Raw genomic sequence first — 23,845 nt, 5'->3', positions numbered from 1 at the left:
ATAATTTTCTGGTCACTACTACCATAAGGTACGTTCTGTATAAAGATATGTAGAAGTAGTCCTAAATTTGTAAATAATTATTTTGTACAGAGAGGATTAAAGATCAAGCATTTAGCAGTGGTCAAGATGAATGAGCTTCATTCCCATGTAAATTAACTATTTATACATTTACGGCATGTATATCGGTAGTACACCATTTCGTACTCTATAGTTTTCTTTAAATTATTAAAGCAAAATGCACAATCATAGGAAATAATCATTGCCAGATTTTGTGTCACATTGCATAAAAAATGACAATTTTTACAGCTGCGTAATAAACATCACACACCCATCTCTTGGTTTGATCGTGACGTCATTACGGACGGTGAACGTCTGACCGGGAACCAGTTGAAAGCGCAGACTTCGCAGCAGTTTGGCCAAAATCACACGAGCAGCAAGCTGTTGAGCGAATGGAAAATGTACACTGTCGGTATCATCATTGCATTTATACTGTAGGCCCTACTAAGTTTCATGAAGATAACTTGAGCCATTTCAAAGAATATGGGAAAAAGGTGAAATTTTACCATTTCACCTGACTTTTGACCCCATGGCCCAAAGCTTTTCCCAGACAATGTTTACCTGGTATGAGTGTAGTACATGTTTACACTAAGTTTCATGAAAATACCTTCAGCAATGTAGAGATGTGGAAAATATTGACACTTTAAGAATTTGACCTTGACCTTTGACCTTTGACCCTGAGCGTGTGCACCCAAAAGTTCGGGGACCTAATAGGCACAGCTTTGTCCGTTCATATATGAATGCATATGCCAAGTTCCACTGGATACCTCAAACATTTGTTTAGTTACGCTGTCCACAAGATTAATTACGGACGGAAAGGTGGAGGGACGGACGGACAACCCGAGGTATACAATGCCTCTGGCGACACTTCATCGCGGAGGCATAAAGATGGTCCTGCGTTATTGTCACGTGTACTTTCATTCCATAGAAATTGCTTGCTATTGCAGGGGCTTGGTCCAGATTAAAGGGGCTGTACAGTACTGGTTGAGGTGGGGATTCATGTTTTTTTACATTCCTGAGTGAGATAATGAGGAACCTCTTATTAAATATGAAAGAGCATGTAATTTTAAGAAGGATTCAACGTTCATTTGATGAAAATTGGTTTTCATATGGCTTAGATATCCAAAAAAGTGATAATAGTAAAAGACTACAGGCCACGCCTTTTATTAGGATCTCTTTGTTTCACCTTGTTTTTATACATCTCAGCCATTTCAAAACCGATTTTCATCAAATAAACTTTTGATACCCCTTAGAATTGCATGCTCTTTGATATCTCATAGAGTGGTTCCTGAATATCTCGCAAAATGTTAAAAGCTAAATTCTCACCTCGACCAGAACTGTGACACACCCTTTAAGTGAGAGAGGTCTGTCGGGGGTCTAGGGCCATTACCCCCTTTGGCAATTACCCCGGACCCTTCCCTGACTCTAACCGTACTCCTACATCATGAACCTAATTCTAACCCTAACCCAAACTCTAACCCTAAACCTAACCCTAATCTTTACTCTAACCTTATCAGTAACCAGTATTTAGCTGGGGGTATTTAAGTTATCCTCAGGGGGTACTTGCTCTGATACGCTGTCGGGCGCAGCAACAATGAAAATATGTTGAAATCTGTATTCTTATACTAAATTGATTTGTTGGTACCGAGTTTATGGGTTGCATGTAAATACGTGTCTGTATTTTAGAAAACGCGTATCCTCTGATTTGAAAAAAACCCTGAAATCACCCACTCATGTGGTGGCAGTTGTTCATGGGGCAGCCTCGCCACGACTCGTCAGTATGCCAGGGGGTCATCACGAAAGCACGCAGACGACGGACTAAACGCACCATGGGGTAATTTTTGCGTTGTGACAACATAACGTCCCTCCACCGTGGCGTTAAAAGACAATTAAGGCGTAATCATGGTAGAGATGTTCGGAATTGTTGGACGTACCAAGGCGAAATGCTGACCGATGCACGACCGTTGTCCCAGAGAGAAGGGAAAGTAGGCGCCAATATGTTTAGGTCTGCTCGTGGAGACATGGCAGCGAAAGTAAATAAATAGATAAATAAATGAATGAAGAAATAAATAAATATTCCAGGCTGTTGTTCGCAACAACATTATAGGCCTATATTTATATGATAAAAATAAGATAAAAACCTAAAATGGCATTAAAACGCTTTATCCTGGCGAGGAAAGCGCATGTTTTAGGAACAAGACACCAAACAGGTTAGTCATCGCATTCTTCAACATTATAGGCCTCTTTATGTATGTATATATATATATATATATATATATATATATATATATACTTATATAGATATATTGGTTGCTTTTCTGCTTTTGTGTTTACGTCCCAAGCCCTTGAAAAAGACCGGTAACTCGGCTGAAAGCTCGGGAGAATAAGAGGCTATTAGTGAACACACTGCAACGTTTGCGAGCAGTCATTCCTCCGTCACACCTATACATAAAGATAATGCAGCACCCACAACATACGATGCCAAGCCTACTGCTTCACCTTTTGACACGATGATACCGTTCACATCTTTATCTCTCTCTCTCTCTCTCTCTCTCTCTCTCTCTCTCTCTCTCTCTCTCTTCATGGAATAGATGGATGCAAACTCTACTTATCGTATTCTATAGAGCTTGAAATAAACCCAGGTTGGGAAAACTAACCCCAATATCTATAACTGGAGAGGGAAGATTTATCAAAATGATTACTACTGGGGCTAGACGTTCGCTGTATAGGTTGTCTTTCCTTGTTACGAATACCTAGTACAGTCAATTTGATTAACTCGCTTCGCATGTCATATATCCGCATGCAACGTGACCACTATTCCCTGGCCATAGGTTTGTGTGTGAAAGTAATGTGTACAATGACTCATTGGCAGAGAAAGGGTTAACTCACAATGTGTCGCCTAATTGTTGGAAACGCTCGGGGCGGAAAACTTCAGGGTCATCAAAATAACGATCCATCATGCACATGGCTAAGTGGCTTGCCTGTAATAGCACATGAAAGAATGAAGGACAAGAGGAGAAGAATGAGTAGGAGAAGAAGAAACGAAGAAGGAGGGAAGGAAAGGAAGAGGTAAGAGTAAATTGTGCCCTGCAATCATGTAGCAAACATCACTCATCCTGTTTACACAGGGAGGTGGTTTCCACCTCCCGAAACCACCTCCCTGGTACACCTAAATCCACAAATAGGTATCTAAAATCTGCACTTATCTACTATCTATTTGTAAGTAAATAGACTTACTCATTTACCGATAGATGTTCGTAAATCCGAAAATGTAAAAAGAGCCAATGGTTTCTCAGAATATTGTGGCGTCATTCCAAAGGTTCGTAATTCCGAAGGTTCGTTATTCCGAAAGCGAAATAAGGTTCGTTATTTTGAAAATGGGACAAGGCTCGTCATTTAGAAAGTTCGTTAATCCGAAAATGAAATGAGATTCATTATACAGAAGTCTCTTTAATTCGAAAATGAAAGGAAGGTGCGTACTCTGTCGAACCTTCGGAGTTTATGAACCATATTCCGCTTTCCGATCAATTAACCTTTATACTTCATTTTCGGATTAACGAACCTTCGGAGTGACGAACCTTATTTTGGTTTGGTTTGGTTTAGTTTGGTTTGATTTGGTTTTATTTCTGCCTTTTCCCAAATCACACATTACAAAAGAATACATACATTTAGAAATTAAATATTACACGACGCATAAGCTAGCATAATGTCGTACAAATGAATTCAAAGTACATAATATACATACACTATGAACATGACAGTATTTGATGTATGAGACGTATGGCATAATATCACAACAACAACAACAAGAACAAAAATGTTCAGATGGAAATCGTGAAATTAACAATTGTAAATTATGTATGAAATGATTGATTATACATTCAGAATATGTCATGTCGTTACACTAAACAGATTTCAGAAAAAAAAATAAAAGAAGGGGATTTGAATAAGTTAATTATAAAATTGAGCATTTCTAGACCTTATAATGACAGAAAAGCAGGAGACCGCGATCATAAGCAGTAGCTTGACATGGATCGGGGCCTCGGGGTAAAATTCGAAACTTAAATTAAATTTACATAACAGTGTAACGGACGTGTCTGAAAAAATAGAATCAATAATTAAGCCCAAAATATCGTAATAATTTGTGAAGTCAACATAAAGGGGAAATTCAAAATAATAATCGTTTATTTATTTTCAACAGGCATAATACGGTGCTGAGGTGAGTGCTGTGCTGTAAAGGCAATTTAATTAATTTAACGTTTGAGCATATAATACATAATTAGGTTTATTTCTAATATATTTATATGTCATATAAAATTATCTATTCCATATTTCTGTTTACAATATCAGTTCTAATATACTGCAAATTACTAAACTCCTAATATACCGGTATAAACTGTTTATGAATTAACATAAAAAACCCAAAATGTCTTATCACTCATACATTATTATATTTCGATAAAAGTGACTTAAATTAATATAATTTAGTGGTTGCCTTTATTTGCTCAGGGAGATTATTCCAAACGTCTGGTCCATGGTGTCTATTGACTTATGAGCTATCATTAGCTTGGGATTATGGAGGTGATAATCTTTGGAATGTCGAGTTGGGTAAGCGTGGACGCTGGAGTTCACAATGAATAGGTTGTGGAACGAGGAAGGGAGGGTGTTGGATGTGTATTTGTACATGAATATTGAATATTTCGTTTTCGGATCAACGAACCCTCGTAATAACGAACCTTACTTCATATCGGGATTAATCCACCTGCGGAATAACGAATCCGTTATTGTAATTTTGTACCGCATGGCTTGTTGTAGAGACACGTATGGAATACATACCACGATGTGACTTCCTCGGGGTAAATGGTACTGTCCAAATGTGACGTCATAACCCAATGTGCGGCTCGTTCCTTGTACAGGCGGATACATTCGCAACGTCTCCTTTAAGACCTGAAAATAAAAAGACGAAGAAACACGCATATAAACCAAAGGTATAGACAAACACATACATGTAGGCCTACTCACATTAACTACCAAGTTTGGACTTCATAATCGGTTTATACTGTCAAACGGAGAATCTCTGAATTAGTCTATGCGTTTCCAGATAGCAATAGCTTGACGCCAAAGAGACTCAGATTACGTAATTCATCAACCCCTGGTAAAAGCCAACAATTAAAGACGTCGACACTTGCTTTCATGTGTTGTAAAAACATGTCTTTTTGTGAACTCTTTCAGACCTTTAAGACCGATAAATTTCCATTTCCGTAGCAAAGCAAATGCAAGATGAATTGACTCAAGATCTATTCTTTTTTTTTTATTAAAACAGCGGAATACCATAATGAGAGAAAAAAAGAACCCCCCCCCCAAACAAACATGGAAATAGATTTCATAATATAGTGTCATGTCACTGTAATGTCAGTCTATTCTTTACAAAAGCATTTTTATTCCCATTAGGTTAATCAGATTATTGTTGCGTTTCCAACAAGAGTCAATGAATCAATCACACCAACATAGAATCGTTGCATTTAAGGAGAGCACATTTATTGACGTCTTGACTCCAGGAGGACTAAATTCAGACTGACTCCCAAACAGGAGTTTTAGCTTGGCCTCATTCCCAGCCAAGTATACAAACAATTAACCAGTTGGCTACTTCCATAGTCATAGAAGAGATTAAATGAGAAACTAATACAGGTACAATCGGGCAATAGGGTGGTAATTGGAGGGAAGCATGGCTACAACAATAGGACAAAGAGACATAAAGTTGAGACTATTACAAAGGGGTGACATCAAACGTTTAGCTACTAGGGGAGGACAAAGGATAGGTTCTTGCATGGTCAGCATAGTAGATGAGAAAAGGGCTACAATTACTGCTTTATTCTAGGTACCAACACTAAGCTTATATGTGTGTGTCTTGGTTCAATTAACACATAGGGGCTAACTAAGCCCTCCAGTTTATGACTTTAGGACAAAGGATATTCAATCTATACAAGATATATGTGTAGGAGAATACTGATAAGAATTAGGACATTGACCCTGACTATGAAGTGTAACCAGTATGCAGGACAAGTTACTGACCTTAACACTACTCCCCCCTTTTGAAAAGAGGTATTGTCCTCAATACACAACCTACCACAGGGTGAATTTAGCAGTACGGATACATGACATGGAAAGACAGAGAGAGAGAAGACACTTGACAGAAAGAGAAGAGAGAAACAGAATCAGGAGGTGTGACAGAATGATAGTGAAGATTTTGTACAAGACGTTAGAGAGGTTGTCACATTTATCCAAACTATAATTGATAAATAGTCCAAATATTTTATAACTCCCAAATAGCGAACCCATCACAAAACAACTCAAAACATATTTTACAACTGACAGCGATGTATAATCATGTACAAGTATGTACCAAAAGTAATGACACGAACAAACAGCATGTAACAGAAATAACAACCCAAATTTACATTGTGTACATTTCCCCTCTTCGTCCCTCTATCAACAAATAACGCTTACCTTTAATCTCATATTATACAGTTACACTATAACATGCACATTGAAAATCAAATAAAGACATTGGTTATTGAAGCTTCGACAATCTAAGTTTTGTAGAAAGAATGAAACATTGCAGAAGAAAAGATAACGAAGAAGTAAGACAGTTGTAAGAGAAGAAGAGAAGAACAGACAGTATCCTAATTCGAGGCAAAACATTAAACGGAAGAGATGCTACTTTGTAAACACATCGAGATCAAGAGTAAAACGACATGTACAGTGTACATACAATGTGGTCGCCATTGACAAGAAAATTAAAGGTTAACCACGAACAGGAGTTAAGAACAGATCAGTACTGTAAAATATTAATTCATTTTAGAACCTTTTGCAACATAAGAGCATGGGCACCACACAAATTCCTCTTTATAATGCATAGGTGTAAACATTCTGGTCTCTCAGTGTAATGAAATAAGATAGAAAACTAGAGTGAGGGATGGAATAAACAGAGACAACAAACCCTGCTATGAAACTTGGATCCTATGCAAATTAAATACCAGCATCAACTGAACAATTAATCACAGTGTAAAACCTAAATTGGGTGACGAGTGGTGACGCAAATCTTGATACCCTTAAGTCTACTTCAACATTCTATGAAACAACTACATGCAAAACTCTACAGGAATTTCTCTGCGGCCCGGATATATCCGGCTAAGGCATCTTTGTATAGATGCAGGGCAGATTGTTCCTTAGCCTCAACACAAGCTTGTACACTCTACAAACCTTGGAGCTTAACCTCTACAACACTGGCATGTATCATTTGTACACAACTAGTCAACTCAACTAAAGGGGTACTGTAATTGCATTCACTTGACATATCCAACTAAATTCTATCACATATGTATAAAAGTTCACCTACACTGGTATGCCAAGCCAGGAAAGATGCAGATGCTGTCATAATAATTTTCCATACGGTTTATTGGTACAACTGTATCTATAAATATTTTTAACTACCAGCGATCCTTCGGAGAAATCGTCCTATTATGTTTTCGATAAACTGTAGCTTTATTCACATACATGCGTGTGCTATTACAAGTTGAATCATTGCTGCCTGAAAATTTCAGCTAAGGCAACTTTGTATTTGGTTGCAGGGCAATTCACCAGTAAAAACACCCATATACGAACAGCAATGCACATTACTGAATTATCTCTATAATTCATGACATCTAGGCACCTCTACTCACTATCTGATTGACAACCCCAGGGTTTAAATTTCATCTGTCGTCTTTATTTTCGTGCCAATGATAAAATTTCATCACACATTTCTCATTGTGTGTGCATTCTCTATAGAATATCGAAACAAAACACATTACTCGCAAGATTTAGTTGTGGAACTAACTGAATTTCACGAATGTCTTCTAACAATAAAATTTATTACAAGTTAAAAAACCAAATACCATGTGTAGTTATGAAAAACGTACCGGGAAGAAGGGGAAACATTAATTTGTCAATCACTGCACTCATGTTGTGGTGTGGTCAAAGTCTCTTCGTTGTCATGGTGATATTGTATGTGCCGGGTTGATCTACCAAACGATGTGCTTCCCGTCCAGCCAAGATGTCTCAACGGTCGTGCTCTTACTCATGGAGAATAGCAATCCGCTCACGTTCCTGCCAGCGTTTGTCTGGCTCATCCAGCCAGGTCCATGGTAGTTTGGCTTTAAAGTTGTCATCATCAGTCCTGTCGTCATCCGTGTCATCTTGCCTCCAGTGTCATCTCCACGAGGAAAGTCCCCGCCCTGGATCATGACGAGATGGAACTTGCTACCTTGGTATCCGCATACTTTCAAATGAATTGCAAGTGCAGCAAAGTTCTTTGTTGGCTTTGGCATCGATTTCAGAAGCAAATCAGAAACATTTCTCCTCACTTCCTTGTCGCTGGTCATGGGGTAAAAGAAACCATTTTCAGTGATCACTGTGTCTACCGATGATTCGATCCCCCTTTTGACATCTGATGATGTAACAAAGTAGACCAGAGCTACTGATGCCAACAACAGAAGAGTAAGGACCTTCATTGTCCTTGTGGTGACGGTTGTCATGCAGACTTTACAGCGCACAGAAGTCGCCAGCCTTTGCCTTGTAGTCCATCTTGTTTGCAGGTTGTTGGCAGTGCATATCCAACGTCTTTAATTTTGTGGCATTTCAACGATGAAAGTGTTAGCGTTTCGATGGCATGTATAAGTCTAAATCCCACCGCTGCTCACCAGTGTTGCGTTTCCAACAAGAGTCAATGAATCAATCACACCAACATAGAATCGTTGCATTTAAGGAGAGCACATTTATTGACGTCTTGACTCCAGGAGGACTAAATTCAGACTGACTCCCAAACAGGAGTTTTAGCTTGGCCTCATTCCCAGCCAAGTATACAAACAATTAACCAGTTGGCTACTTCCATAGTCATAGAAGAGATTAAATGAGAAACTAATACAGGTACAATCGGGCAATAGGGTGGTAATTGGAGGGAAGCATGGCTACAACAATAGGACAAAGAGACATAAAGTTGAGACTATTACAAAGGGGTGACATCAAACGTTTAGCTACTAGGGGAGGACAAAGGATAGGTTCTTGCATGGTCAGCATAGTAGATGAGAAAAGGGCTACAATTACTGCTTTATTCTAGGTACCAACACTAAGCTTATATGTGTGTGTCTTGGTTCAATTAACACATAGGGGCTAACTAAGCCCTCCAGTTTATGACTTTAGGACAAAGGATATTCAATCTATACAAGATATATGTGTAGGAGAATACTGATAAGAATTAGGACATTGACCCTGACTATGAAGTGTAACCAGTATGCAGGACAAGTTACTGACCTTAACATTATCTATAGCTTGCGTTGCACATCGGGTCATCGAACGTCGTTATTTCGGCCAACACTCAAAATACTTATGCCATTATCGAAGACAGTATTTCAATGTCTGTACTATTTGTAAGTGTACTATTTAGTGTGGTTGCTTGCAATATATATTTTTTTATTCATGACCTTGTGTCATCCTAGAATTTATTCGCTGTTCTTTTCAAACACTTTAAACGCACGGTCTTCGAAAGCGGAGTATTTTCAACAACTCAAGCGTTTCGAAACTATTTTTCTGATCAAATTCTTTTCGGAATGTTCCTTCTAAATAAAAAGTCTCATGAACGACGCTTTGACTAAGAGAAATGAACAAGACGATTGGAATATACAATCGATATGTTGGATAGCGTAATGCGACACATTTACAGTGACTTGAAGATAACAGGTCGGAACATTCTAATTCTTTGACTGACGTTAAAGATATATTACCAATGAGAGGTACTCCAATCTCATGACGTCATCATATGAAACGTTCTTCTTGTCTCCTATCACCTCTTCTAGCTCCACTTGAACTCTTCAGGTATATGGGAGAGGCACAGACAGAAATGAATTAATGATATAGGCTGAAGTTGGAAGTGATGACGATGTCGAGTAAGCTAAATCTGCATTACTCATTTAAATCATGCAGAAAAAAAAAAGAGCTGGAATCATAATAGGTATATATTAGTTATGACTCACTTTTCGTAAACGCTTGGAAATCTAGAAAGTTGTTGAATCGTGAAAGCCAGAAGATTACTTGTAGTTTCATGGCCTGTAAAAAAATAACGACATGTCAAAAATCAGCAACAAAGAAGTCGAATTGAAAACAGTTCGAATACTATTTTTAGTATACCAGGATTTAATGGAAACAAAATTATGTCATCGTTACCATGGCGACGAGTTACTAACAACAGGACCCAGGTGTGACGTTCATTAGGTAATTTGGCCTACGTACGAACTGGGATGGATTTTAGGAGTTTCGTTCATGAGCTCTCTTCCGTCAAAGGGGTCAAATTCTCCGAAAGCGTCTTAGCGGGTAAAATCCTGAAGAGAAATTGTCAGTAAAGAGAGAAAAGTGCGTCAACGTGTTGCCATTGTTTACGTCCCCTTTCTCTTCGTTAGGCTTCCTCAACCAATTCCTGTAAGCAACTCCTTAAAACACATCTGTTTAATTCTCAATCGTGAATGAAACATGATTGTTATAATTTGAGTCGTTTTGTGTATGTTACTGTATAATTTGTACATGACAGTTTTTTTTTCTTTTGTTCTGAGATTTATTTCGTTATGTATAGTAAGCATTTTGTTTTTGTTTGTATTCCATCTGCTCTAGTTATCGTATTTGAATATTGTAGGGTGTGTATTATATAACTGTTCATGTTGATTATGTAAGAGCGCCATGAGCATCATTATTGATGGATTTCAGCGCTTTATAAGAGGCCACTATTATTATTATTATTATAATTATTATTATTATTTACTCCCAAATGATCACTCGAATCTATCAGTCACTCGCATTAATCACTCGCATTGATCACTCGCAAATGATCACTTGCAAATGATCACTCGCATTGATCACTCGCAAATGATCACTCGAATTGATCACTCGAATTGATCACTCGCATTGATCACTCGCATTGATCACTCGCAAATGATCACTCGCATTGATCACTCGCAAACAGGGTCGCGGAAAATGTATTTTCTTTGTCTTTGTCTTTTAAATGCAGGAGGGGTGGGTTGGAGGTCTTGGGGTTGACCATTAACGTACTATACGTGCTTCATCCCTCTACCTGCGATGAATAAGGTGATAAACTCGTCAATCATCTCCTCCATGCCAAAATCATCGACGGCATGGTGGTCGCAGGCGATGAGGATCTGTGTAAGGATATCCAGGGGGAGTTCATCTCCACGCTCCCTGGCGGCCTTTCTCCTCGTGATGACGTCACTTCCGGTGTCGCGTATCAGACGTACGGCCTCCCTGACTTCGCGCCGAAACCTGCTTGATTTCCTCGAAGGATCCAGCTGGCGTATTGGAGAAAATATGGCGCATGTGATCAAGTCTCCTCTCTCTTTTTTTTCTACCAAAAATATTCTCAGAAGAACAAAAAACAACAAAACGTTATTTCTTTTTTTTTTAATGATAAACTCTTTGAACCAGCCAGGTGTCTCCCTCATTCTACAAAAGTCACAGGCACTTAAGATTAGCGTGGAGCAATGATTTAAACAATTCGTGCTATACGACGTCAAAGAACATACAATCAAAATGTTAACACGCGTATTTGTTTCGTTTATAACGCTTCATTATCACGCACGTTGCTATGAATAAAGTTGTCAAACAACAGACCCTCCCCTACATCTTCACATATCACTTGGGGGTGGGGGCATCCACGTGAGGAGAGTGAGCATTACATTTTGGCCACAAAAGCAAAACAAATTTCAAATCTTGGAGCAAAAACACCCAGATTCACATTATATACCCACGAAAGTTTGTGATCAACCCCCCTCCCCCCCCCCCCCCCCATCCCATTACCAATCGTTCCACTGCCCGTGTGTTGCATTACTGTTCAGGCTCTCATTTACTGCATTAAAGGGTGTGTACAGTTCGGGTCGGGGTGAGGATTTAGCTTTTAACGTTTTGCGAGATATTCAGAAACCACTCTATGAGATGTCAAAGAGCATGCAATTCTAAGGGGTATCAAAAGTTTATTTGATGAAAATCGTTTTTCAAATGGCTAAGATATCCAGAAACAAGGTGAAACAAAGAGATCCTAATAAAGGTGGGGCATGTCGCCTTTTATTATTATCATTTTTGGGGATATCTCAGCCATTTGAAAACCAATTTTCATCAAATAAATGTTGAATCCTTCTTAAAATCACATGCTCTTTCATAGGTTTCTCATTAAATCTCACTTAGGAATGTTCAAAACATACATCCCCACCTCAACCACTACTGTACAGTCCTTTTAAGTCCGCCACACACAATACGACTCACGACACTAATATAGGCCCTACTGCAATCCTGTGTTGTCTTACCCTAAGCCATGGCTTCATTACAGACGACATGATTCCCTTCAAAATCAGGGAGACTGCCCTTGGGAAGGGGCAATTCGGCTCGTTGATGACATCGATATCCATGCTAAATCCCACCTATATCCATGACACAAAAAAGCAATTCCTTACACAAACTTTTACTGTTAATATAATACTAAATTTTGCTGTCTCAGATGCCAGTAATTATATACATATGACTGAGCGATACAAAACAAATCAAAACAAGTAGACATCCCGAGTTCGAATCCAGCCACCCTGGTCCCGGTTTCTGAGGTTAGCGGATTATACCAATGATGGGGTCCGGAGCAGCGCGTCCAGGGATGGGTATGGCTAACGGCAAGACCCTCTGGTAGAGAAGTGTCAAGAAGAAGCTTGCCTGACTTATGATTATTATCATTATAATTAAGATAATAATCTATTTCCATTATTATTTTTTCATCAGTATTGTTATTGTGATTTTCATTGTCACTATCATTTATAGAAGTAGTAGTAGTAGTAGTAGTAGAAGTAGAAGTAAAATACAGCCGTAATATCAACACAAGTTCAAAGTGTTAGTGATTGTACACCGTGCACCTCAAAACGAACATAAAGTCGCACACACTGATTTTGCGTGAGGACTGAAAATAAGTGAAATGGGTCAACCTAGCCGAACTTGACTTTTTCATATTTTCTGATAGAGCGGGTCTTCTTTTACATTATGCTAAAATTTGGTATCATATAACGGGCAGGAAAGTGTGTGTTTTTTAGCAGTTTATCTCAAACATTTTTGGTAGAATAGTGTGATTAGGTGTGTCTTTAGAATCCCTTTTTCATTTCTGAAAAACTTTGTCCACACTCTTCATTTTCAACTCTAATAACTTTTGAAACGATAGTGCTACTGCTTTGAAAGTTGGCATTAATTATGGACAGAATGTGTTTATGAGGCATGCTATATTTCAGTTTAATCTGATAATCCCTTCATTGTTGTTACTATGGTTGTTTACTTCCTGTTTTTTGTCCCATTAATCGCACAGCCAGCACGGTTTGGTAAAGATTAAGCGCTTGAATAGACACTGTACTTCAGAGCCTCTTTTCTCAGTTCACTCTTTTCCTGAGTTTGTGCTTTCTTTCCAATATTTAGATAGGTTAGGAGAGTCCATTTGATTTGAGTTATACACCATTTTAAAGCTTAAAGTCTGCTCTTTCAGAATGTGGTCTTAACTAAAAATTCATGTCTAGCGACTTTTTGTTTGTTTTGAGGTGCAGGGTCACATATACGTGAACAAGAGCTTCTTCTGCGTCAGTGACAATCGAAATATTTGTAAAAAACACAAAGACAAAAAAAAAACAACAACAACTTATGTGACTGGCTGGTACGCTGTATTTAGGGCCTACTGTATTTTGATAACAATTTTGTGCCCAACTTCAGTCTGGTATTTTCGTCGCTATGTTTTACTCAATGCAGTCGGTAAGTACGTCAGGCCCCATTATTCAACACGTGTTCTTGTCCTTCAAGTCTTCGCAGAAAACAAAGTCATTATGAGCGAAAACAGACGTTCAGCAATCAGTACAGTTGTGTTCATCTGATATTTTACAGGTAGCTGTTTTTCATCTCTCTCTACATAAATTTGTAGGTATTTGCGACAACCCATTACTTTCTCTTCTTTTGTTTTAATTTCTTATTTCAGAAAAGACTTTATTTCTGCGCTTTCAGTAAATACCACAGTCAGTCATATTTCACATTTTCACCACATAAAGTTAATAAACTACAGAAAGAAAGAAATGTAATAAGGTAAAGAAATGATAAACTGTAACTCAAAATACAAATATCCTCTAGACTTAAGCTGATCTTGAATATCAAACAAACATGCCATGTTGTCAAGTATAACGACACTTAAGCATCCATAATGCTTTACTTTCAAGCATCCGTAAAGCATTCCATGGCTTTACTTTTGTGATTGCGCCCGCTCTTGTCAAAGTTTGTTACTATTGATGTCGTTTCTCGCAGCTCTACTATATGGCGCCATCGAACCAAGTGAAATAGCGTGTTTGTTTGTTTGTGTGTGTGCGTGTGTGTGTGTGTGTGTGTGTGTGTGTTTTAAAGAAGCCTTACCCTCGCGATGACGTCAAGAGTGACGATGCTGAACTGATCCATCATGCGCACTTCCTGTTGACCGTCGGCAAGAGGAATCAGATGCTTGATGAAATTATCAGCGCTTTGGTTGAATCCCCCTACCAAGTCTTTGAGAATACTGCATAGAGAAACAAGAGGAATGTCGGATTTAAGTTTGACGTAACGTGGTTACACCACTGACCTCAATGCTGGAAAAATCAGTGTGTTACAAGACTTGAATGCAGTATATATGACTTTAAATGCATTTGAATTATCCCACATGTTCCCACTGATACAGTTACCATGTCACGACTCGTGATGTGATTACTCTACACCTGGTTGACTCTGTAATTATGTTTACGCTCTTAAATTTGTTTGTAATTTGATCCTAGCACAACCCTTGATCATTACGTTGGTGCTGACCATGGAAAAAGGAATTAAGCTTGCGTGCCTACATTATACTACACATTAATATTTATATACAAATCCTTAAACAAGACTATGGAACTATTTCAGAGAAGAGAATTGTAATCAACTGCATAACCCTACGATTGGAATTGCTGCTCGCAACATCAGTCAGCATGTCTTTTTGAAGTAGGTATTTCTTCCTTCTAAGAGAATTATATAGGTCTATCCCTGATACATGAATGTGCCCGGCAAACATGAGAATAGAGAGTGGAGAATGTTAATAATTGACACCTGATAGTTCGGTTACAGCTCGTTATTCCGAAGGTTCGTTATTCCGAAGGTTCTTTAGTCCGAAGGTTCGTTATTCCGAAGATTCTTTATTCCGAAGATTCGTTATTCCGAAGATTCGTTAATCCGAAAATGTGATGAGGTTTGTTATTCCGAAGGTTCATTAATCCGAGAATGAAATATGGTTTGTTATTCCAAGTTAATGTTCGTTAATCCGAAAATGAAACAAAGCTGTTTATTCCGTGGTTCGTTACGGATCCTATATCATTTCGTATCAAGGAACCTTCGGAATAACGAATCCCATTTCATGTTCGGATGAACGAACCTTCGGAATAACGAACCCTATTTCATTTTCGGATAAACGAGCCTTCGAAATAGCAAATCCTATTTCATTTTCGGATTAACGAACCTTCGGAATAACGAACCTTCGGAATAACGCCACAAATGTTCGGATTAACGTACCCTTTTTCATTTTCGGATTAACGAACCTCTAGGTATAGGGAATTTGCGTGTTTCTGATCAACAAACCTTCGGATCAACGAACCTTCGGAATAACGAACAGCATCCGATAGTTCATCTTGCGTGGTCACTTACTGTCGTTGGAAAGCGGTATTAATCAGGGCTCGTTTCTTTTCCCATCGCGAATGGCTTGTCTCTGCTAACAGCCCGTTTCCCGCGGCTCTCTGGCCGTACAGCGAGCTCAGATGTTTGTAGTCTGCTGCCGGTTTAGGGTGGGCGCTGTTCGTAAGAAGGCTCTGAAAACGAGGAAAACAAACTTTTGGAGACTTTTGGTCGAGTCACATAGAATCATTTTACTCCTTGCGTTCGCATAATGTCTCGTTGACTGTCACTGTATATGGACAGAAAGGTTATCTGAGGTAGATAGGAATATAATCCGAAATTAGCTTGTTCGTGTATAAAGACCTATTTAGTAATTAATTCATGACTGAGAGTAATGACAATTATTACAGAGACTGATCGATGGAGAAAGGTAAATCTGAATAATACATCTATATTCTGTTATATTGACTGCTTAGAAATATCCACGGAGATATTTTGTATAATTATAGATCTCCCCGAACTTAAGGAATGATAGGCCAACAGTCATTCTCAGAACAATCAACGGTTTGGAATTATGTCTTCCTGTTTCGACATATTCTAAAGTTTCATTCATCGGTGATTATGATATATTATAATCACCGATGAATGAAACTTGTCCATAGCGGCCACCCAGGGGGATTATTTTTTAGTGGCCACTTATGGCAGGTGGCCGCTATAGACAGATAGCTGCTTACGCAGATTTGACAGTATAGACATGTATACAAATATCATACACACAAACACACACTATGTTGCATACATTTTTACATATTAGATTATTTCAATGAAGTTAGAGAAATTGTTTTGCGAAAATAATGTCACGTCCAATTAACGTAGTCTAAACTTTAGCGATGAAAAAATTGTAATTTATATTACGACTTTGCGTAGCTAACGGTGCGATGATGTTGTCTAAAAAACTAGACAGCGGTCAAATTCTTAAGAGAGTGAGCTATATTTACCTTAATGAATCTTGCGTCCAAGATGAAAATGAAGCTGTAATGTAGGATATGTAATTTGTGAATGATCCCAAACTCTTGATACCTGTTTAGAATTTAAAAGAGTGAGGAAAACTAATGAAATGTCAGACAACTCTACTTTATGATATGACTGTATATATAAAGTGAGGAATGTCAGACAACTTTCTTTTATGATGACTGTACAGTCGATGCATAGGCTATATACTCAGACGTTTGTGCCGGGAATTACTGCCTCCGGATAGGCAGCTATTATAATTATTAGGTGACTTTTGTCAGTTTTCCTCTGGCTTTCTGCTGCCCAGATTACATGTTGAGTACGTGTTTCATTGTATTGTGTTCAAGCTATGCTATTCTTTGACACTCCTTCATAAATCCACTGAAAATAACTAAGCCTATTGTTGACTATCACTTGCCTCGATTAAAACAAGCATACAAAAAAAAAAAAAACCCACACATATTATAACCAATAAATACTTGTATTCTAACACAATATTCACATTTCATTTTGTTTTATCCACACCTGAATTTCCTTCATGATGAACTGAAGAAGAAATAGATGAGAAATATGTTGTAACGATACGATATTCTTCTGTGACAACGTACAAGGCATATGTTAGCTTTCCAATGGCATCCTTTTCGATGTATTCTGCCACAAGAGTGTAATTCCCCCAGATGAAACTGTTGAGAAGATAATGAAGCACACAAATAACTGAAAAACAAATAGATTTGACAGCTACTATTGCTGTCGTAATATCAGTCAATCAAAATACTCACATCTCCCAAAAACTAAAGTTAAGCCGAAGAAAGGCATTATCACAATAATTATGTTCACCAGTCTTTCTGCCTATATGTCCGTAACCACAAGATTAACACACACACACACACACACACACACACACACACACACACACACACACACACATACACACATACACACACACACACACAGACAGACATTTATTAATGTGTATTGGTTTCTGCTTCAGGGTGTATGAAGATAAATTGAACTTGAACGAAATGAACGAAATGCCGCCCCTGTTGTTCCACTTGACAAAGCTTTAAATTGGCAAAAATCTTGTTGAATCAATATCTCTCATGAAGAATATACTCAACATAATGTGTATTATAATTCATATAATATGTATATGTATATATACATATATAGGCCTACATATATATATATATATATATATATATATATATGAACATACATGGAGAGGCGGCGATAGAAAAGACAGAGACAGAAATACAGGATAAAGAGGGAGAGAGATCAGAGAGGGAGTTTGATCATTTCTATTTTTGGTATCAATCTCCAGTGTAAAATCTATTTTTCCTCTGGTTGAAGTATACCTCGTACTATCAAATAGTCCGAAAATTTTGATTGTGGATAGGATTATAGCGATGATCTTTTGCAACTTATCGTGGAGATAAAGATATCTTCTCATCAGAGTTTCACCGAGGCGCCTGCATGATAATCACTAAGAGGTATGGATAAGAGAAATAATCCAGCATAAAAGTCAAACAAGCGACCTTGCAGAATATCTCTCCAATGCTTGATGAACTTGCTGGAGATTCCACGAGGGCTTTGTACTTTTAGTTAAGAACGAGAGTAGAGCAAAAAACAACGAAAACAAAAACAAAAACAATACAAAACAAAACAAAACTCAGGACAGTAAGAGGTAATCCATGAGGAGAACACGTGCAGAGCATGTGGTATACAGACTCCTGCTGCTCACCAGTAATCGCTGAAAATTGCTGGAACGCGGATTCGGTGAAAATCATGTATAAACGATACGGGGAGTTACCGTTTATACTGATACAGTGCACTCCAATTATAACGAGCACACGGTTACAGCACGGTTACACGGAACATGGTTACAACGCGGTAGAATTCTATGTCCCAAAACTATTATCTCTATATGTTTTTAGATTTACTCTTTGGTAATAACGAAATTTCGATATAGCGAAAGAAAACCGCCGGTGTTGACGACTTCGTTAGAACGGGAGTCTAGCCTACTGTTTTCCGGAAGACGCGGGTAAACTTCGATACAAATATACCCTCAGTTCGGAGGGTATTGTGCTACTTCATTCCAAGTGGGGCTGTGCTGTAGTTTGTTTGTATTTTGCGTCAAAACAAATGCGATCTGATATTTTGGTGTATTTGTTAAACAGAATGGGAGTAAGGTATAGCTGAAAGAAAGATTTTCGGAAATCAAACCATATAGTATACTTATTGCCCAGCTAATTTATTGGACGTTTTCTTGAAACATTCCAAGTTCGTTATTTAGACATTTTGTCAAAACGTTTTCAGAACGTCTTTTTGTGGAAAGTTTTCGACGCATTTAAATCGTATCAAATGGACGTTGAAAAATAAGTTTTTAAAAGGGTAAAAAAAAAAACTTTCAATATCTTTAAGGACCTGTTGAAATCCTTTCGGACGTCATAGACGTCAGAAAACCTAGAAATATTCAAAATGTTCTGAGAATGTTCTGCGGACGTCCAGAAAACCTTTAAAAACCGTCTAGAACGTTCGAGAAAAAGTTTTATGAATGTCTAAAAAAGTCTTATGACCCTTTCCAGAACGTTTAGAGAACCTTTCACATTCTTCTAGAACGTTCAGAAAACCTTTTTAACGTCTAATGCGTATGACAAACGTTTTAAGAACTTTTGAAAAACTTGCAAAAAGTCTTACAACTTTTTAGGGATGTCTATAATTTCCTATAAAGCCAGCCTGCACGACTGCAGATTCGTGTTTACGGTTTCCTCTAACCTTTTATGGATCATAAACTTCAACATGGCCACGTGGTCGATAACTTGGTCCTTCCCATTAAGCCGAAACCATTATCAATCTTTCTCTCTTCAAATGCAAGACATGGTTTATTGCTGCGAGCTATGTGTTGAATATGAACAGAGAAAATGGACTGTGTAGGTTGGCCTCTGTGGGAGTGATCAAGTTATTGGGCAGGTGGCCATGTTATAGGTTATGGGCCATAAAATGTTAGGAGAAACCCTAAACACAAACCTGCATTCGTACAGACTGGCCTGATGATTTGACCACTTTCATTGACAGATCTCATTCATGCAGTGAGACATGCATTGTTCCTTCGCAATAACGCGCAAAGATGGAAAAAGTGCACTTTGTCATTGTTGTCTTTAAAGTTAATATGCTCAATCATGCATGACGTTTGCCAAGACGATTAGGTATTAATGCAAAGAGTTCCCCTTTCATCACAACCAGCATTGCGCTCTCCACAGCTTATAGCCCTCCAAAGTTGAAATGAAATGAAATGAAATGAAATGAGATTTGTATTTACCAAACAAACAAACAAACAAACAAACATCGTCAACAAAGTCACAACAATTGATAGGTAAGATATAGTTTGGCAAACAAGAACTGGCAATAGCGTGCAGGCTATTCGAGGCCAGTCCTTTCAATGATATAGATTATAATATATCGTATTTACAATATTGATGATGATGATGATGATCCACAGCATTTGTATGGCGCCATATATCTTTTCACATAAGAATTGTTATATGTACATAATTATTTACATGTTTTCATAGGGGATCATTATTATATTGATGACAGATACTTTCGCAATGATGTCCGAAAAACATTACGGGTGTTTATCTTTTTGACATAATGAGGAAACCTTTTTTTTTTAATTCGCACTGTAGAAACCAATAGAAGACGTAGCGAGCCTAAAAACGTTTTGTGATAATATTGTAGTGGATATCCCTCATCCTGGCAACGCGCATCATACTGCGTTGCCAGGCAGCGCACAGCGCGTCATCCGTGGCCATGGATGTGCGCGGAGAAGATGCACCTTGGGCAGTTGGAGACCTGCAGTGGATAAGCTAACACGTAAGTCAATTCAACCCGCTGTTATTAATTCAGTTTCATCCCACTCCTGACACCAATGTTACAACGGGTTACAAATAAACTGAATTAATAACAGCGGGTTGAATTGACTTACGTGTTAGCTTATCCACTGCAGGTCTCCAACTGCCCAAGGTGCATCTTCTCCGCGCACATCCATGGCCACGGATGACGCGCTGTGCGCTGCCTGGCAACGCAGTATGATGCGCGTTGCCAGGATGAGGGATATCCACTACAATATTATGTTTGTGGTGTATACCTGTCATGTATTCAATGTTTATTTTGTTGTGATACCTAATGTACAAAGAAATTCCAGAGTGGACAATAAAGTAATCAATCAATAAGATCAAAATGTGTGTTTTTACGTTCATTAAAGACGAAGACGTGGCGGGCTGTTGAACTTAAAAACCACTGGTCCCACAGCCGCTTGCTTGAAAACATATCTTGGCTCCGAAGAGCACATTAAACAAGTCAGCGGACTTTATAAAAATGTTTCGTGAATATTCGAAAAACTTTTTTGTATTTGCTGGGTTGGAATTGGACGCTTTCAACACGTTTTCAACACGTTTAATAAACGTTCAACACAAAATTGGTCCGGGAAAAACGTTCTGTACACGTGCAGTACCGAACGTTTAATTTTGTAACGTCCGATAACGTTTACAAACGTTTTGTAAAGGACGTTTCATTTGTAACATAGGCTATGCCTAGTTCATAACTAAGATTGCTTTGCTACCAAATAGCTTCCTAGTATATTCCCTTGTGTTGTTATTTATCCAATCTATGTTTGTGTTTGTGTGCATGTGTGTGTGTGTGTGTGTGTGTGTGTGTGATATTTCTTTCTTTCTTTTTGTCTTTTTCTGGAGATAAATTACTGGAAATTGTATACATGCCTTACTCAATACCTTGTTCTTACTGGACCTGGTATATGGCTGTATTTGACGTGGCCATACTTGACGTAAATGATGTAGCCGCCGATCAGAGCCGCAGGACCCAGGATGAGAAGCAATATGACGTAAGAAACAACAATCAGCAGGATATTACCTTCCATGACCAGCGTTGTTTGATGATACAACACATCTGTACCTGTTACTGAAGTACAACAGCAATTATACAAAGACAATATCAAGCAAAATTTTTGCACTTCAGTCTTTCTGCGATTAGATTTGTAAACAGAAAGATGGGAGAATTGAAAAATGAAAGAAAAAAAAATCAAAAATTTAGTCTGAAATATACTTTTCCATGTTCTCTGTCCCTGTGCATAATTAACTTGACATGAAGGAAGAGACTTAGATCTAAATGTGATTTGGGAATAGAATTCAATACCACTGTTTACTATGTACAAATTCATGAAAGTATGTACACTAGGAAATAGTAAAGCAGAGGGAAATTTGAATGAGAAGAAAGGTGATTTCTTTTTAAAATTTCCGACAAAAGTGATCTCATGCCAGCTTACTGAAAAACAAGAGAGTGATTGCAGTGATAAGGTAATCTTCTTAAATGGGGTTTGTGATCTTGCTATGCATTGTGAATATCACGAACGCTCTGTTTGAATGGATTAATTCAAAATTATTATGTCAAGACGTTTAATTTATAGGAGTCTTTTCCCGGATCATTCGACGTGAACAAATAACAAATAAATCACAGCAAACAAACAAACATACAAAGAAGACACGACACAGAGTCATGGATGTGAAATTATTTAATTATTTGACGAAACTTTATCATCTTTATTCTGAAAAATAATTCATTCATTTATTTATTTTATTTCAGTAGGGAAGCTCTATCAGTGGCTACAAACACTGTTATTCTCAGAGGCCCTACACATACAGGACTGTACATCACAAAATACACACATTGTAGACATACAAAAAAAATGACATCCCCGATACAAAAATTTACGGCACACTTACGACATGACCAGTTAGTTGAGTATTGCGGAGGTGGAGAATACATAAATAACTTCATCTTTAACATTGCAATACACAGTTAAGTGATATATACGGATCTCAATATATATATATATATATATATATATATATATATATATATTAAGTGTTTAGATTATAACAACACATGTATAGCTATATTGCATATTTCCTAATTCTCTTTATTCCACATCTTGTAATATATCTTTTACGAATAATTTAACTTTATCAGAATGATGTAAAATCTATCTTTCTCGGAAACAATAAACACATACACTTACATTCATATATTTTTACAATTATGTACTGTGGCAGGGCATTTTAGGACAGACAAACTAAATAAACACAGATAACTTGCTCACAATTCATTCATTTATAATATGTGAGATAACATAACGTATGAGGAAAACATATCCTGTTTTGACATTAATCAGTGTCACATCTATTGAATCATGATAATATCCATCTAAATATAACTGTGGTTTGAAAAAAATAGTTTGCACAAGTGTATAGAAATGCTGTTAAACAAGGGAAAATATGAAATGTGTAATTCATTAGCCCAAAATAATGCATTTCATTTTAACATTGTTCTTAACCCCCCCCCCCCCCAAAAAAAAAGAAGAAGTATGCAATTATCATTAACTTTATTACAGGGGGCGCACGGGGCGCGCGCCCCCTCTTTTTTTTAAACAAAAGAAATAAAAAAAGGAAAAAAATGGGGGGGGGGGGTGCGTGCGCCCCACTTTTTGCAAAGGCGCCTCCCCTTTACGGAATTCCTGGATCCGCCCCTGCGCATGGCTCCCTGCAAGCTTGGGTTGGTCCAAAGAATAGTAGCAGCGTTGTAATTCCATTTTTGAGGCTTGCAACTATTGTCCCAGACATACTGGTATTGAAGAGCAATGTACTTGGTCGTTGAATAGACCGTGAAGTTTCTCAATAGAGACACTGGTTGCTCAGTCACGTGGGTATGTAGATATGGCACTCCCCAGTCAAGTGTGTGTAGAGCAATATCATGGATAAAGATATGTTGTTAACTAAGTCGTACATAGTGATTTGACCATTAGCAGCTTCAGGGTGGTCTTGGTGGATCCTGACACAGTACACAACAATTCGGTCATGAACATAATTATACCACAAAAATCCACTGCACATAAAAGAAATTGAGCATTATGAGGAGCTGCATATGCGCTCACTGA

General features: G+C 38.0%; 1 protein-coding gene across 1 annotated transcript; it reads right to left on the bottom strand.

The window, feature by feature from the left end:
- Positions 1–2,942: 2,942 nt before the first annotated feature.
- On the bottom strand, positions 2,943–21,772 carry LOC139721611 (cholesterol 24-hydroxylase-like). Its single transcript, XM_071632946.1, has 9 exons — positions 21,638–21,772; positions 15,859–16,019; positions 14,569–14,707; positions 12,459–12,572; positions 11,216–11,447; positions 10,128–10,200; positions 9,879–9,963; positions 4,894–5,004; positions 2,943–3,038 (listed from the first exon to the last, which is right to left on the bottom strand). The coding sequence occupies exons 1-9, from the start codon at positions 21,770–21,772 to the stop codon at positions 2,943–2,945; spliced, it is 1,146 nt and encodes a 381-aa protein (XP_071489047.1).
- Positions 21,773–23,845: the final 2,073 nt, after the last annotated feature.

This window comes from Diadema antillarum, unplaced genomic scaffold (assembly GCF_040938485.1).
Source record: "Diadema antillarum isolate AM-2024a unplaced genomic scaffold, OU_Dant_1.0 scf00000014, whole genome shotgun sequence".
NCBI lineage: Eukaryota > Metazoa > Echinodermata > Echinoidea > Diadematoida > Diadematidae > Diadema > Diadema antillarum.
The sequence above is the reverse complement of the archived record's forward strand: the minus strand, read 5'-3'. Positions and strand labels throughout refer to the sequence as shown.